General features: G+C 46.8%; 1 protein-coding gene across 8 annotated transcripts in view; it reads left to right on the plus strand.

The window, feature by feature from the left end:
• SRGAP3 (SLIT-ROBO Rho GTPase activating protein 3) overlaps window positions 1-16,625 on the plus strand; it is a 333,106-nt gene that overhangs the window by 259,218 nt on the left and 57,263 nt on the right. For all 8 annotated transcript variants that reach the window (XM_070046600.1, XM_070046601.1, XM_060307410.1 and 5 more), the window contains 4 exons: window positions 145-246; window positions 2,456-2,653; window positions 6,845-6,929; window positions 16,533-16,560. In XM_070046600.1, the coding sequence (XP_069902701.1) occupies window positions 145-246; window positions 2,456-2,653; window positions 6,845-6,929; window positions 16,533-16,560 (413 nt within the window). The remainder of the gene's footprint in view (window positions 1-144; window positions 247-2,455; window positions 2,654-6,844; window positions 6,930-16,532; window positions 16,561-16,625) is intronic.

A 16,625-nucleotide genomic window follows, 5' to 3' on the forward strand; every position in this document is an offset into this window, starting at 1 on the left:
CTGTGTGACCTTGGGTAGGTCACTTAACCTTTCCAGGCCTGTTTCTGCAGTTGTCGATGGGGATGTTAATGATAGGCCGGCCCCAGCTATGCACAGGTGGCAAGGGCCCCGGTCAACCGCAGGCGGTGGCTGTCATTTCTGCAGGTGTGCCAGGTCAGTGCTCAGCAGCCCGTCCAGACGGAACTGCTCATGCGGTACCACCAGCTGCAGTCCAGACTGGCCACTCTCAAGATCGAGAACGAGGAGGTGAGTGAGCCCCTCCACCCTGTGAGGATTTCTTTACAAAGGCCTGACTGGTCCTGCAGAGTCTACTCTTGCCATGGAACACGTAAGAAATCAGGGTTCATCTGTAACATGCACAACTGTCAAAACCAACTACACCAAGAATCTTTGATGGCATGGGGAATGCTCACAAGATGTTAAAGAAAAGCAAGGAGGAAGTAGAACTCTATGTTCAGTACTGTCCTAACCAGGATAAACTGAAGTATGCATGCACGTTTCTGTGCATATTCACGGGCATAGAGAAAAAGACTGGAAGGAAATACTTTGAATGTTGATAGTGGTTTTGTCTGGGTTGCAGGAGTATAGGTGATTTCTGTTTTCTTCTCTGTGCTTTTCTCTATTTTCTGCAGTGAGCTTATGTTATTTTTATCATCAGAAATGTAGTAGGTATTTTAAATTACACAATGAAATAACCCAGGGCACACTAAATGTGTCATAGATTCTGAGCTCCAGGGAGCTTCTGTCTCACCGTGGCCAGCACACCTCCCTTGCAGCTGGTGGCTCAGGACTTCTGCCAGGTGGGCACAAATGGAAGTACCAGCTGGAGTGGCTCCATTCTGATGTGCACTGATGAGGCCACATGGGAGACCTCCTGTTCCAGCCGGGATGCCCCCACCCAGGGAGGACATCACCCAACTGGAGGACACCAGGACATGGGAGTGTCACCCAAGATCGTGGGCAGGTCCATCCTTGAGAAGTGCAGTTGCAGCTGGAGATGGGGAGCCGTGGTCCCTGTCTTCAGACCTCAAGAGGGCTGTTCTAGGCAGAGAGGGCAGGTTGCCTTGTGTCTTCAAAAAGGACGTAGCCAGGACGAACGTGAGCCAGAGTGTAGCTAAGGATGAACGAATCAAAGCAGTCCCTGGGGGGTGATTATGTGGAGACAAATTATATATTTGTTTATCAAACCTGAGAAGAGAGAGGATATGGCCAGAGTGTTTTCTTTCTTTATTTATGCCCTACATCTTCCCGTGAAGTGTTTTAAATTGTTTACATGGAACGGTATATGCTGTATATGTATAATAATGTTAATGGAATTTAAATTGAAAATCGGGGCACAGAAAGGAGGGTGAAGCACATGCTCCTCTGGGTAGGCTGTTCATGGCCATGGAAATGCTCAGTTTTGAACCTGAGCTTCTGTGAGCCTATGTTAGAAAGAACCGATTCACCCATTTATTCATTCAAGTATTTATTTAGCACATACTATGCACTAAACATTGTGCAGAGTTCAGTGAGTGGATGAGACAATATAGTACCTCCTCTCACGGAGTTTATGTTCTAGTGAGAAAAGACAGGTGGTAAAACACAGAAGCGAACGAACCCATAAGTGAATACGTACACGGAATATCAGACAGTAAGTTAAGGATGGTGGTCGGGGGTGGGTGGGGGGAGGCCTGATGTCACCAGGAGGCGACTTTTAAGTTGAGATCTGAGTGACAAGGGAGGCTTTGAGCAGCAATCACTGTGGAGCGAATGTGGACACAGTTCCCCCAGGACTGTGTTTGGAGCGACCCTCCATCCAAGTTCCAGTACGCCCTTTAGGCACAGTTCAGTGAAGGGCTGTGGGGAGGCCGGGGCCCTGCGTGTGGAGCCTCCGAGGTCCTGCTCGGTCCCGGGAGAGGAGTCGGAGTCCTGGAGGACCGAGCACAATGCGTGTGTCTTGGGTCTATCTTCCTCGAGGCTGTTTTATCTCAGTCAGGCTTGCGTGGACTCAGTGGCCGACAGCAGAGGAGTTCACTCACTGAGGACAGCGCTGCCCTTATCCAGACTGTGTCCCCTCCCTTCTCTGGATGAAGGAAACGGGGAGCGTTTCTAGCGTTGCTCCTCCTCAGGGACCTGCCTCCCAGGAGGAGCTGGTTTGGGGTTGTATAACCATAAAGAAACACAAACCTCAAAACCAAAGTTCCTTGTTGGTCACAACCTTCTCCGACGTTGTCTCCAGCAGAAGCAGTCCCATGGCCTGACTTTAGATTAGGCCACCTGGCTTCTCCCCCCAGCCAGCTGCTGGCCTTACTTTCCACATCACTGTAACGGGAATGAGCATCGTTGTCCTGCCTGCCTCCTGATGTTTTGTGTGGAAGAAATCAAGGAACGGTTGGGAAAGGGCTATGAGTGTCAAAGGCCTTCTGAGGCTGAAGGATTTTTGTCAACCTGAAGGATTTTTGTGTTTCCCCAGGTTAGAAAAACCCTGGACGCCACCATGCAGACCCTGCAGGACATGCTGACTGTGGAGGACTTTGACGTCTCCGACGCCTTCCAACATAGCCGGTCCACAGAGTCTGTGAAGTCAGCTGCCTCCGAGACCTACATGAGCAAGCTCAACATCGCCAAGAGGAGAGCCAACCAGCAGGAGACAGAAATGTTTTATTTTACAGTAAGTGGCGTCCTGGCCCAAGACCCTCTGTCTGCCCCCCCACTGGCAGTGATTTTGGGGAGCAGCCCAAACTACTGGGAGCCAGAGGAACCACGTGGGTCCGTTAGACCTACAGGTCTTCCAGCATGTTTTCAGGTTAAATTGCCTGGCGTGGCTTTGTGAAATGCAGAAAGTGAGCTACCAGTGGGTAGCACCAGCCTTGATCTTGGATTGACAGTTATTGTGATTTTCCTTTTCTAGAAAAAATACAGAGAGAGTTGTGTTCAGTAGGGTGAGAGGAAAAGGGGCGAACAGAGCCAGGTGCACGCCCCAAGTAACAACCCCCAAGTTTAGTGTGTGGTTGTCATGTCAAGTTGTGTCAAATTTGGGCATGGACTCTGCAAACAACACCCTGAGTGATCTTTGCAAATTGCTGGTGAGTTGCCAGCCCTTCATGTGAAATCCCAGATTACTTACATTTCACTTGGCCAAGGAGGAACAGGAATGAGAGGCATCGGGGCTTTATTTCAACATGTATTTAGTGAACATGGAATGGGGTTAGAAAGGACCTTACATCTTCCATCTGATGTTGGACCCTGTTCAACCTTATCCCTGCCCAAAAGTCTTTCAGATTCTGCTTGAACAACCCCAGATTAAAAAGCTCCCTCCTTCCCCAAACAACCCTTTTGTTTGGCTTGCGGCTGGCTATAGATATTATGATGTTTTCCCGTATCTCTGTTATCTTCAGAAATCTTCCTCACTAGGATTTCTGGTCATTGATCTTAATTCTGTTCTCTGGGGCAACCCAGAGAGAGGCTAATTCTACTTGACAGTCTGGCAAGGTTGCAGGGAGCTGGGTTTTTATTTCTCCAGGCTAAACATATCTACTTCTTTCGATCCAGCCTCTTAAAGCTTTTGTTTTGAGTGCCCTCAGCATCCTAGCGACCCTCTCCCGGAATGTGTTCCACTTGTCCCACTTGTCGGTGCTTCTTCTAAAGTGAGATTCCCAGCAGGGGAGTGACCAGCACAGAGCAGGGCTAAACTTTCACCTCCCTCCACATTAGGGGCTATGCTTCTCTTTCCATATGTCCTAAGACCATATTCTTTTTTTTTTTTTTTAAGCTAGTATCAGCTAAATCTCTGTTCCCACTGTACTGCCATTAAATGAGGCCACCCTCCTCCTATGGGATGTGTAGGTGATGTCTTGGGTGGGTCTGATGTTTATCACCGTTTAGATTTCCTCTTGATGGGTTCAGCTCATGATTCCAGACTGTCAGGATCCTGACCGGCTGCTCATCACATATGCTGTCTCTTCAGACCTTGTGTCTGCAGATTCAGTAAGCGTGGCTTCTGTACCTTAAAGTTTGTCCAAAAAAAAAAAAAAAAAAAAAACTAATTGGTATTTCAGGGCCCAGGCCAAAGACAGAGTTATTCAAAACATGCCACTAGGCTAATATTGATCCATTAATCAGCACTTTTAGATTGTGGTCATTTAACCAGTCACAAACCCACCCAGTTCTAACATCCAGCTCCATTTCATGCTAGGCCTCATCAAATCCCTGTCAAAAACCAACGGTTGACGCCTACTGCATTTCCTTTGTCAACACTCTTTGACTTTGTTGTTTTCAAGAAAGAACCGATTCACTCATTTACTCATTCAGGTATCTATTTAGCACATACTACGTGAATACTGTGTGAATCAGCCCATGCCAGTTTCGGGGGCTCACCACTTCCACGAGGGGCCTACTGTGTTTGTAGAGAATTTACGGGTTACAAAGGTAAGTGAGGAGTGTGGGTGAATATTGTCACTTAGGCAGCAGGAGCAAAGAAGGGGGTTCAGCCTGCTTGAAATTAAAAGACAGCATCCATGATGGGGGTCATGGATGTTATATTTTGATCTGAATATTCAAGTTATCAACCTGGTTGGCTAGTACACCTCATGACGTGATGTTGTGACATTATTTAGGTATTTTAAGGACATAACACTCCTTTTAAAGCAAACATTAATACGATTCAATGGCATTCTTTCCTTCATGGGTCACACGTGAAGCCTGGGTGAAGCTTGGAAGAAGTAGCCAGGATCCCCAAGCCCCAGAGCCCCAGTGTGTAATTTGCACTAACCAGGTGTAATTTGCACTAACCCACCAAAGCATGAGTTACAAGTTTGGGATTGGAGCTTCACCTGGCTTGGGACAGTGAGGCAGGGTGGAGAGAATACCTACTTATACCGCAGCTCTGCTTTTTATGGTGAATTCTTAAACACAGGGCGATAAAATCAGAGGGCTATATTACTGGAAGCATCCAGAGAGAGCCTATAGGTGGGTAGTTATCAAACCGAAGTGTGCTTTTGAATCATGTAGGAAGCTTGTTGAAAACGTAGGTTCCCAGACTACCACCCTCCCTGAGGTGGCACCCTGGAAATGTGAGCACTTCTGGGCCTCTGTGGTGTCCTCCTCGGGTTAGACTCACAGTCTTCCAGAGCAGGAATCTGCATGTGGACACTCTCCCCAGCTGGGTAGGAGGCCACTGGTCCCTGCACCACACTTGGAGAAGCACCATGAGTCTACTCATTTTACCTTGAGGAGGGCATGAGGTCCAGAAATGTTCAGAAATCCGGCCAAGATCGCACACTGAGTGACCACAGCTCTGAGCTCTTTCTCCTTCTGGGTAGAATGGGAATGGTGATGCTTCCACCATTTGTCATCTGAGACTGCAGTGAGGACCAGATGTACATGTTTGAAAACCGTCTACAGATACAAGGGGGAGTGACTCTTAGCAACCACGGGACAAGGCCCTAGGAGCTAAGAAGGACCACGGCCAAGGAGACAGGACGCCACAAGCCCCAGAAACCCAGCAGGGAGGGGCCAGGGTGCGGTGACCTCAGTCTTATCCGGGCACATGTCAGCCCCCTCCCCGTGGGCCTTTCCCCACACCTGTCTTCAGCGGGAAGATGGTGACGTTCCAGATGTCCTGAGCTGCCGAGGCACACTTCTTTGCTCCTCTGCGCCCTTTCTGAGCCTTCTGGCTGGGGAATAGAATGGGTTTTTTGGTGAGAAACTAGCTGGCAGATTTGGGGCAATCACATCTGTTCCTGTGCCTTCATTCTCAGGGCCTTTGTAATTGCGTTCCCCTCTGCTTAGACCCTTCCCTCCCATGTGCACCCACACGGCTGTCTTCCTCACCTCCTTCAGGCCGGGGCTGAGATGGCAACTTTGCAGTGAGGTCTGCCCTCACTCCCAGTTCCTCATTCCTGCCTTGTTTCCATCCCTAGCATTCACCACCATTGACCAATTGTGTATTTTACTTACGTTTTTGTTAGTTTATTGTCTCTCTCTTACCCTGCTATGTCAGTCCCACCAGGTCAGAGATTTCAGCTGAATTTCTCAGCACCTACTATATGCCTGGCACAGCTGTAGGCACCGAGGATCCAGAAAGGAACCTGCATGGACGGTGCCTACAGTGGCTCATGGTCCAGCAGAGAGGGCTCCCGGCCTGTGACTGGGCGACATGGGGTGGGCAGGGCCGAGGGAAGCTGGTAGTTGTATAGAGGCATGGCTGAGGCCAGGCTGAACTGGGGGCAGGTGGATGTGTTTCTGTTCTGGGTGCCCCGTTCCTGGCACTGCTTCAAAGTGCATTGTGTTTGGCCAGGCCCCAGAACTAGAGGCAGCCTGGGGTCCTAGGGCAAATCATTTCTTGTGCCAGCCTCACCTTTCTCATCTGTAAAAAGAAGAAAATCATATCCCCAAATGCAGTTCGGGTTATTTTAATAGGAACGTCTCCAGGGGCCTGCAATGCCCTTCCTCCTTCAGAGTGCAGCCAGATAAAAGAAGACATGTTCTGAGGCTCCCCTCTGACAGATCTGATAACGCTCTCTTGTCTCGGCTGCATGCTCTTGGCCCAGAAGCATGGAGGAATTTGATGGCTAAAGAAGCCCACTGCCCGGGCTCCTGCAGTCCTCACCTGACAGAAGCACCTTTCACTGCGCACATCCCCCGAGCTTCCTCTGTGTTCCCAAACTGAACTGAAATGCCTCATAGGACTGGACAGCCATGCTTGGCAGAGCTGGGGATCTGATGGAGCCGACGCAGAAACCCCTTTCCCTGTGCCTGGGGCCTTGAGGGTGGCCTCCCGCCCTGGAGGTCCATTATGGAAGCAGAAATGGCAGGACTTGGCCCTGCGATCTGTAATGTCCTTGTGCCTTGTGTCTTACAGAAATTTAAAGAATATGTGAACGGCAGTAACCTCATCACTAAGCTACAGGCCAAGCATGACTTACTCAAGCAGACTCTGGGCGAAGGTGAGTCAGGTGGCAGAGGCTGGCAAGGGGGGCTGTCTTCCCGCTGGGTTGTGTTGTGGCCCCTTGAGCTGTTTCACATGGAGATCCCGGGCACTTGGTGGAATGAGGTCTGGTCCTAGAGCCACCTACCGGGATGAGCAATCTGGGAAAATAGCTCTGGTACAGATGCTGAGGGGGTCCAGTCTGGCTGCAGAAACTATGGGGCAAGTACAAGTCTTAGTTTGGGTTGTGGAGGAGGGTCCCAGATAAAGTGATGAGGGTCCCCAATAGGTAGGGGGTGGGATTCAGGGAACAGGCATCTGCACTGTTGCTTTTTAGCAGATTCTGTTTGCCAGGAATACTACTGGAGTGCCTGGCCAGGATTCTAGGTTCAAGAAGAAAAATGCATACGTGTAAAGCAGAGTTTGGTCCTTGGGAGACCTGGGACTAGACTTAAAGCTCCCCAAAGGCTTCCAACGATGGGTGGGATAAAATCCCAACTGCTCTCATGGCACACGAGGCCCAAGGTCACTTGACCTCCGCCTGCCTCGCTGACCTCATCTACCCATCCTCCACTTCCCTACTGTTCTCCAGTGGCACTGAGCTCCTTTCTGCACATCAAAGCTCATCTAAGAAACGAAATTGAGTTGTTTGTAGTGAGGTGGATGGACCTAGAGTCTGTCATACAGAGTGAAGTAAGTCAGAAAGAGAAAAACAAATACCGTATGCTAACACATATATATGGAATCTAAAAAAAAAAAAAAAAATGGTCATGAAGAACCTAGGGACAAGACGGGAATAAAGACGCAGACCTACTAGAGAATGGACTTGAGAACACGGGGAGGGGGAAGGGTAAGCTGGGACAAAGTGAGAGAGAGGCATGAACATATATACACTACCAAATGTAAAATAGATAGCTAGTGGGAAGCAGCAGCATAGCACAGGGAGATCAGCTTGGTGCTTTGAGACCACCTAGAGCAGTGGGACAGGGAGGGTGGGAGGGAGGGAGACGCAAGAGGGAGGAGATATGGAGATATTTGTATATGTATAGCTGATTCACTTTGTTATAAAGCAGAAACTAACACACCATTGTAAAGCAATTATACTCCAATAAAGATGTTAAAAAAAAAAAAGCTCATCCAACTTATTCCTGCCTCAGGGCCTTTGCATCTGCTGTTCCCACTGCCTGGAATGCCCTTACCCCATGTCTCTGTGTGAATGGCTCCCTATCCTTCAGCTGTCAGCACAGATGTCACTTCCCCCTGAGACCCTTCTGACACCCAACCTCAAGGAATCACCACCTCTGTCCCAACACTCTTTCTGTTTGATTTTCCTCATCTCACTGATCACCATGTGAAATCCTCCTATATACTATTTGTTCACCTGCTTATTGTCGTTGGTCACACCCCCACCCCCAAGAGCATCATATCTTCAACCAGAGTAGGGACTTCCTTGCTTATTTTGTCTACCACTTTATCTAGTGTCTAGAACAGTGCCTGGCTCATATCAGGCACTCAGTAGCCACTGAATGAATGTTGAATGGAAAGGTCACCAGAACACGAACTAGAAACCATCCAAGGTCAAGGGTGTGTCAACTGAAAACAAAAATGCACACCCTAAGAGCTGAGAGTTATATTTTATTCAATGGACAAAATTGAGGACTTAAGCCCAGGGCACAGCATCTCAGATAACTCTGAGATACTGTTCCAAAGAGGCAAGGTGGGGAGCCAGGATATATAGGAGTTTTTGCAACAAAGACCAGGTAGTCAGAACATCTAAAGATTGCTGTTAATAAAAGAAAACCAGACATCTCACGTTAAGGAATTTGGCACTTTTCTATATATGGGAAGATGCAAGAGTCTGGGCTCAGTGCAATCATTCCTTTGATATGCACCTCAGCTCTCTGGAGCCAGTATCCTGTCTTTTCTCATGCTGAGTTTCCTCAGGGTGCACCATTTGTTGAGGGGGGTGGGCAGGTGGCGGGTGGCTGCAGTATCTGATGATTCACTGGTAGGCATTATGTTTTATTTATTTATTTAGGCTACTTCGGGTCTTAGTTGCGGCACGCAGGGTCTTTGTTGCGGCACGCGGGATCTTTGTTGCGGCATGTGGGATCTTTCATTGCAGCACGTGGGCTCTTTGTTGCGGCACGCGGGCTTCTCTCTAGTTGTGGCACGTGGGCTCTAGAGCGCGCACAGGCTCAGTAGTTGCGGCACTCTGGCTTAGTTGCCCTGTGGCATGTGGGATCTTATTTCCCCAACCGGGGGCTGAATCTGTCCCCTGCATTGGAAAGTAGATTCTCAACCACTGGCCCACCAGGGAAGTCCCTGGGCATTATGTTTCCATCCCAAGTTCCCTCAGGGCTCTCCGTTGGGAGTGGCTGTAGTGGCTGATGCCTGCAACATCCCTTGTTTACTGATATGGCAGCCGGCATTTTTAGTTCATAGATGGTTTACAGCAAGTCCTGGCGGCCCTGGAGCTGGGTATGAGGCTCAGCTTTGAGGGGAGGAGCTGACCTGGGGCTTCTGAAGCTACTGGGCAACCTCAGAGATAGTCTTGTGTTCTGTTTAGAGAGGGCTGTTGGCTGAAGGATGTGCTCCACTGAAAGGAAAGAAAACATGGGGTCTGGGAAACGGGGCAGTACAAGAGAGATGAAGGGAATTTCTAAGATGATGACGCCAGTAGATCCCGAGATGACAGCTTGAAGCAGCCTAGAGAGCTCCCAGGAGTGTTTTGGGGAAGGAGTGTGACAGGACGAGAGTTGTGCTGGGCTGTGGGGCTGGTGGTCACTGCCGGTGGGAGTTCGCTGTCCGCAACACGTCCTTGCCTTCCCTGGCTCGCTCTCTTCTCCCGGTGGGTGCACATTCTAGTGGCTGTGTCCCAGCCACACAAGTCCCTAATTCCTGTCCACTCAGCAGCTATCAAGGGGGCTGCCAGGCTCTGCAGGTGCTTGGCATTTGTGAGCCCCATGCTTTAGAAGAACTGGTGAAAAATGAAACCATTTCCCAACCCCAAGGCACTTAACATTCTCGCTGGGAGACAACACATGAATGCATAAAAAATTAAATAATGATAACACTATCACACAGAAATACTGACTGAATTGCCAGGCGAACAGTACAGACTCTGAGGGTTGTGAGTCCAGAGAGGGAGGTTTCGCTGTGGGCCCAGGAGAGCTGGAAAGGCTTCATAAAAAATTAAATAACGATAACACTATCACACAGAAATACTGACTGAATTGCCAGGCGAACAGTACAGACTCTGAGGGTTGTGAGTCCAGAGAGGGAGGTTTCGCTGTGGGCCCAGGAGAGCTGGAAAGGCTTCAAGGAAGATGAATAACTAGGGCTTGAAGGAATAGCCAGGACTTTAAAACTAATACCAATGGAATTTTTTCAATCAACTTTGTTGACATATAATGGATATACCATAAAATGCACCCATTTTATGTGTAGAAATCAGTTTTGATAAACACATACATCCACCTGTCACCACCACCCGGAAGTTTGCTTGTGCCTCTTTGCATTCAGCTGCCCCCATCCTCCACCTCAAGGCACCACTGATCTGATTTCTATTGCCATAGACTAGTTTTTTGTGTTCTAGCTGGTGAGAGCTTGGGAGCTCTTGGAGGTGATGGGAATGTTCTATATCCTGCTTTGGGTGGTAGTTAGACATGGGTGTTTACATTTGTCAAAACTCATTGATGGAGAGGAAGAGTGGGGGAGAAGGAGTTGCAATGAGCTTTTTCTTCATTTCCCCTGTCCCACCCCTCTACATTCTGCCCATCCTGACATTTCAGTATTGGACCAGGCGAATGGGGCCATGGAGGAGTGTGGGTAACACGGAGGAACAAGAACAGCAAGAATAGAGGGAAAGGGGAGAGACAGAAAGTCCTCGAGAGGAGCTTGGGTGTGTGTGTGACGGGGGCAGCTTCCACAGCTCACAGAATCAGTTTTTATGATCATGGGACTGGGGGCTGCTGCTCATGAGTTGTAGCAAAATGTGGGTCCATGTGAGTTGCTGGCTACTTGTACTTTTGAAATCAGATACCCTGGATTTAGAAAACAAGATGTTCTTTTATAAAATAAGATCCCAGATGAGGAAGTGCTTCTCTCCAGCTCCTCCGTGAGTGCTCTCACATGCAACCTTTTATTCCTGCCCTTGCCTGAATGGCCTTAATGAAATAATAATAATAATTAGTTTTGGTTGGCGTAACTCGTGATCCATTTGGTCTTCCAAGTTTATTTAGCCTTCAGCTGCGCCTTGCTTTGAGATGTGATTTATGAGTCCTTCATCTGACTTTTGAGCTGAAGAGCAGCAAAAAACTGAAAATGCAACTTCAGAAGTATAATGGAGGCTAAGAAAGAGCCATCTAGAAGAATTTCCACAGTCCTGTTTTCTCATAAGCCAGCAGTGAGGAAAGCCCACTGTGCTGCTTTTGATAAATGGGATGGGTCTTGTTAGACTGGTCAATTCTGGAGAAGTTTTTTTTCCTCTTTTTTACATCTTTATTGGAGTATAATTGCTTGTGTTAGTTTCTACTGTATAACAAAGTGAATCAGCTGTATGCATACGTATATCCCCATATCCCCTCCCTCTTGTATCTCCCTCCCACCCTCCTTATCTCACCCCTCTAGGTGGTCACAGAGCGCTGAGCTGATCTCCCTGTGCCAGTGCTTCCCACTAGCTATCTGTTTTACATTTGGTAGTGTATATATATCCATGCCACCCTCTCACTTCTTCCCAGCTCACCCTTCCCCCTCCCCGTATCCTTAAGTCCATTCTCTACGTCTTTGTCTTTATTGCTGTTCTGCCCCTAGGTTCATCAGAACCATCTTTTTTTTAGATTCCGTATATGTGTGTCAGCATATGGTATTTGTTTCTCTCCTTCTGACTTACTTCACTCTGTATGACAGACTCTAGGTCCATCCACCTCATTACAAATAACTCAATTTCGTTTCTTTTTATGGCTGAGTAATATTCCATTGTATATATGTGCCACATCTTCTTTATCCATTCATCTCTCGATGGACACGTAGGTTGCTTCCATGTCTTGGCTACTGTAAATAGAGCTGCAATGAACATTGTGGTACATGACTCTTTTTGAATTATGGTTTTCTCAGGGTATATGCCCAGTAGTGGGATTGCTGGGTCATATGGTAGTTCTATTTGTAGTTTTTTAAGGAACCTCCATAGTGTTCTCCATAGTTATTTAAATTTTAATAAACTTTTTGTTTTAGAATAGTTTTATATTTATAGAAAAGTTGCAAAGATAAGGTAGTACAGTTCCCATATACTCCACATCCAATTTCCCCTATTATTAACATCTTCATTTTACACGAATATGGTATATTTGTCACAATTAATGAATATTGATACATTATTATTAACTGAAGTTAGTAAATTACTGAATTACTGAAGCTGAAACCAAATCTTCAGTCATTTTTGTGTCTCCCCTGCACAATAAAGGTATATGTGGATTCTAAGGGCATTAGGGGAAAGGGGAGAATTTGCGCTGACTTAGTTTGATAAAGAACTTGCCCGTTGGGCAAAGTTGGGGCATGAAAAAATTGAGCGGGCCAAAGAATGCTCAGAATCTTCTAATTCACTCTTCTGAGCATCTTCAGATGATTCCCCTCCACCTGGACATGTTAACTCTTCCATTCAGTAGAAAGCTCTTCTAAGAGTGGGGCTAGGGTAGGGTGACACCTGCCTCAATGGCCTTTTTAGGTCATCTGAGAGCTATTATATATTGGGGGGATAAGCTGGTTATTTTGAAAACAGGTGAGAAATATGGGGCCAAGTGGAATATTTTTACTAAAAAGATACAAAGCTTTTTTTTTTAATGAAATGAAATATCATGTCTAGTGCCTCAGTTTCTCTCCAGTACTCTTTTGACAGCACGCCTCAAAGAAACCACAAGTTGGAGGAAACTAGGTCTTTTGGGTCACCCTCACTTAGAAGCGAATTTTTGAACATGGCACACAAGTCAAAATGCTTCTAGGTGCCCTGCAAATTGTCATTCCTTGTTACAAATGTCGCTGCCACATCTTGGGAACAAGAACACACACCCTTATGTGCCCTTGGCTGTTGCTATGTCGTTTTATTGGCCAGAGGATTCTTAGTTTATCATCTCTGAGTCTTAGATTTCTGAGCTCTTTATTGCCCTGGTTAGTCAGTAAGCTCCAGGCTTTACACTTAAGATATGGGTGGGTTTTCAATTTACTCTATAGCCCCTCTGGGGTGAATGGTACATTGTCTATAAAAGGGATGAGATATAACCTTTTCAGGCCAAGGTTTAATAGCCCATTACAGAGCAAAATGTCCACCGGGACCAGACAGTCTGACCTTCTAGAAAATGACTGAGCCACCAAGTATAAAATATATTTTTAAAACCTGAAGAGATCTCAGGTGGTAAAGGGCAGAACATTTTTAATTTCTGTTATTTGTTAGAAGTTGAAACACCATATTCCAAAAGATGTTTCTGGTAAAGAGGTTCTTGAGGTCTGGAATGTGAGTCAAAGCTGAAGGAGAATAAATTCAATTCGTTGCCAGAGGAAGGTCTGTCTTGAGTGTGTTCTGACACATTCTACTCCAGGACTCAGATCCTTTGATTCCTACCTACCCCTTTCTTCCCCCCCCGGCCATCCATTAATCTGTCCATCCATCCATGGGGACACAGTATATACAAGACGAACAAGGTTCCTGCCCTCGTGGGGAAGAGAGACCTCAAACAGGAAACAAACCATTAAGTAAAGAATTATAACTGTGAGTGTCCTCGAATAGAAAATTGGGGCTGAGATAGAGAATAGTTGTGTACGGGGTTGGGGAGCATTGGGGCACCTGCTTTAGGTTGGGTGATCAGAGAGGCCTCCGAGGGGAGGTGATGTTTAAGCTGAGACTGAAGGATGGGAAGGCGTCAGCCGTGTGAAAAACTGAGGAGAGAGTGTTGGGGCAGAGGGAACAGCCTGTGTGAAGGCAGGAAGGGATGTGGTGAGGTAGGAATAAAAGAAGGGCACTGTGCCTGGACCACAGTGAGTATGTAGGGGAGTGGGCAATTCTGGAACTAAGAGGAGGTAGAGCTGGAACCTCTTCCTAGGTCCCCTTTGTCAGTCAGAGTTGCACAGCTGACTACAGCTCTAAGGGAAATGATGTGCTTTATAGTCAACCCAGGCCACTGGCTGACGCTTTCATGAGTGGGCTGCCGTCAGCTTCAACTCAGGGTCTTAGATCTACGTGAAAATTTAACTCAAGTTGATGTCTGGTAGGAATTTGCCCCAGACCCCAGGCACATAATCAAATTAAGCAGAGCAAATTTTCCTGTTTTACCCAACTTTTCTCCTTTCCTCCTTTGGCTTCTGTTCAGCCGGTTGCAGTCACTCTTGTAACTGCTTGTGGCTTTGGTCAGGAATTAAGGAATTGTGTGCTGATTCGCTCCAAGTTTTATTCTCAGACTTCTCTAACTCTCTTCCTCCCCTCATTTTTCTCCCCATTCAGCATTGCTTTCTGAAACAATAGAGAAATATAAATGCTCAGTTCTTTTTTTTTGAATAAAGTCCCTTCATGTGAATGCTAGATGGGATTCTAGGGTCTGGAGCTGTTCTGTCCAATATGGTGGCCACAAGCCACATGAGGCTATCGAACACTTGAATCGTGGCTAGTCTGAATTGAGATGTGTAAAACGAGCACCAGATTTCAAAGAGTTAGTAATATATATATCTTATTAATTTTTATATTGATACATATTGAAATAGTATTTTTGATATATTAGATTAAATACAATGTATCATTAACATTAATCTTTCATGTTTCTCTTTACTTTTTATATGTGGCTACTAGAAATTGTGGCTTGCATTATATTTCCATGGGACAGCACCGGCTTAGAGGTTCTCTACTGCACCATAAAAATAATGAAGTACTGAATCATGCTGTGGATGAACCTCAAAAGCATTATGCTCAGTGAAAGAAGCCAAATGCAAAAGACCACATATCGTATGATTCTATTTTTATGAAATATCCAGAATGAGCGAATCTGCAGAGAGTGGATGAGTGGTTGCCATAGGCTGGAGATGGGAAGAGGGAGTGACTATAAATCGGCACAAGGGATCTTTTCAGTGTGATGGAAATGTTCTAAAATTGAGTTGTGATGGTTGCACAGCTTTGAATATTTACTAAAAATCACTGAATTATACATTTTAAATGTGTGAATTTTATGATATGTAAATTATACCTCAATAATTAAAAAAGAGGGCAGTGGATATGAGACTGGAATTCCAGGGAAATGTAAGATCTGGAGATAAAGTTAGGAAGTCTCAGCAAGCATTTGAGATCACCTAGAGAGGGTGGAGGAGACCCAGTTTGCATCCTGGGGGCATTCCAATATTTAGAGGTTAGAGTTTGGACAGATGAGGAGACAACAAGAGAAACTGAGGAACAGCCTGTAGGGCAGGAAGGACACCTGGAAAGTGTACAGAGTCATGAAAATCAAGAGGAAAAAGCTTTATAAGAAGAAGGGAGTGATTAACTGAGGTAGGCAGTGCTGAGCAGTCAGGTAAGAGCAGAGGAGACATTAGGTTCAGCCGCACAGAGCAGTCTCCGTGGAGTGGTGAGGACAAAAGCCAGCTGCGGTAAGGCAAGAGGAGGAAGCGACAGGGACCCCAAACAGAGCTCCTTCAGGAAGTTTTGCTGGAAAGGAGAGCTGAGAAATGGAGATTGAGTTAGAGGAGAAATGGGATCAAGGGGAGGCTTAAAAGGCAGGTTGGATGTATCCAGTGTACGTGTTGATACGCTGATGGAAATGATCCAGAAGAGAGGAGACTGGCGATGCTAGAGAGAGGGGAGACACTTGCAGAAGCAAAGCCCCTGAAAAGGGCCGAGGGCATGGGACCTGCGGCATGGGGTCTGGGTTTTAGCAGAAGCAGGATGCTTCCTCCAGAGCACCGGGAAAGGAGGTAGCGGGGGAGTGGGCAAGCGCAGGTAGGTGGGTAGGTCTCATGGTGGTACCCAGAGACCCTGTCTTATTGATTTTGTTTTCCAGTGAAGGAAGCGAGAAGGTCTTCAGCTGAGGATGAAGGCAGGAGGGCTGGGGGTGGGCACTTGGCGGGGTTGAGTGACAACAGAAGGTGTCTTATGGCTGATACCCTTCAGTGCCGGGCATGACAGGTGCTCAGTAAACCTTTGTGGACATAAAGCAGTGCGTGGGCTCTCCAGCTGGGGTATGCATAGAAGAGAGTACTGGGAGTGCTGTCAAAATGCAGATTCCTGGGTCCTTATCCAGGAAAGAGCCAAAAAAAATCTGCATTTTTGACAAGAGTTCCAGAAGATTCTGATGCCACTGGTCAGCACGTTGTAGTTTGAGAATCACTGAAAATCAAATGCGTAGGAACAATAACAAATGAAAAATATGTGAACATGGCCCTACAAATAGGAGGCACTGAGGATTTAATAAGACTCAGTTCTTCGCAACAGAACACACCTTAGGCATAATGAGATTTCCCATTTCACAAATAATTAAGGTGTTAGTTGTTTCTTGTTTTTAGAAACAGATGAATGTTCTCCGCTCAAAAATAAACCAACAAAAACGAAAACAAAACCAACAATTAAATCAATGTACACTTTTCTTTCCAGGGGAGAGAGCAGAATGCGGTACAACCAGGTAAGAGCGGTGCATCTTGTTTCCTTCACCTGCTGCCTGAGTGGGCAGTGGGAGGAGGTGGGGGG

This window comes from Globicephala melas, chromosome 11 (assembly GCF_963455315.2).
Source record: "Globicephala melas chromosome 11, mGloMel1.2, whole genome shotgun sequence".
NCBI classification, from domain to species: domain Eukaryota; kingdom Metazoa; phylum Chordata; class Mammalia; order Artiodactyla; family Delphinidae; genus Globicephala; species Globicephala melas.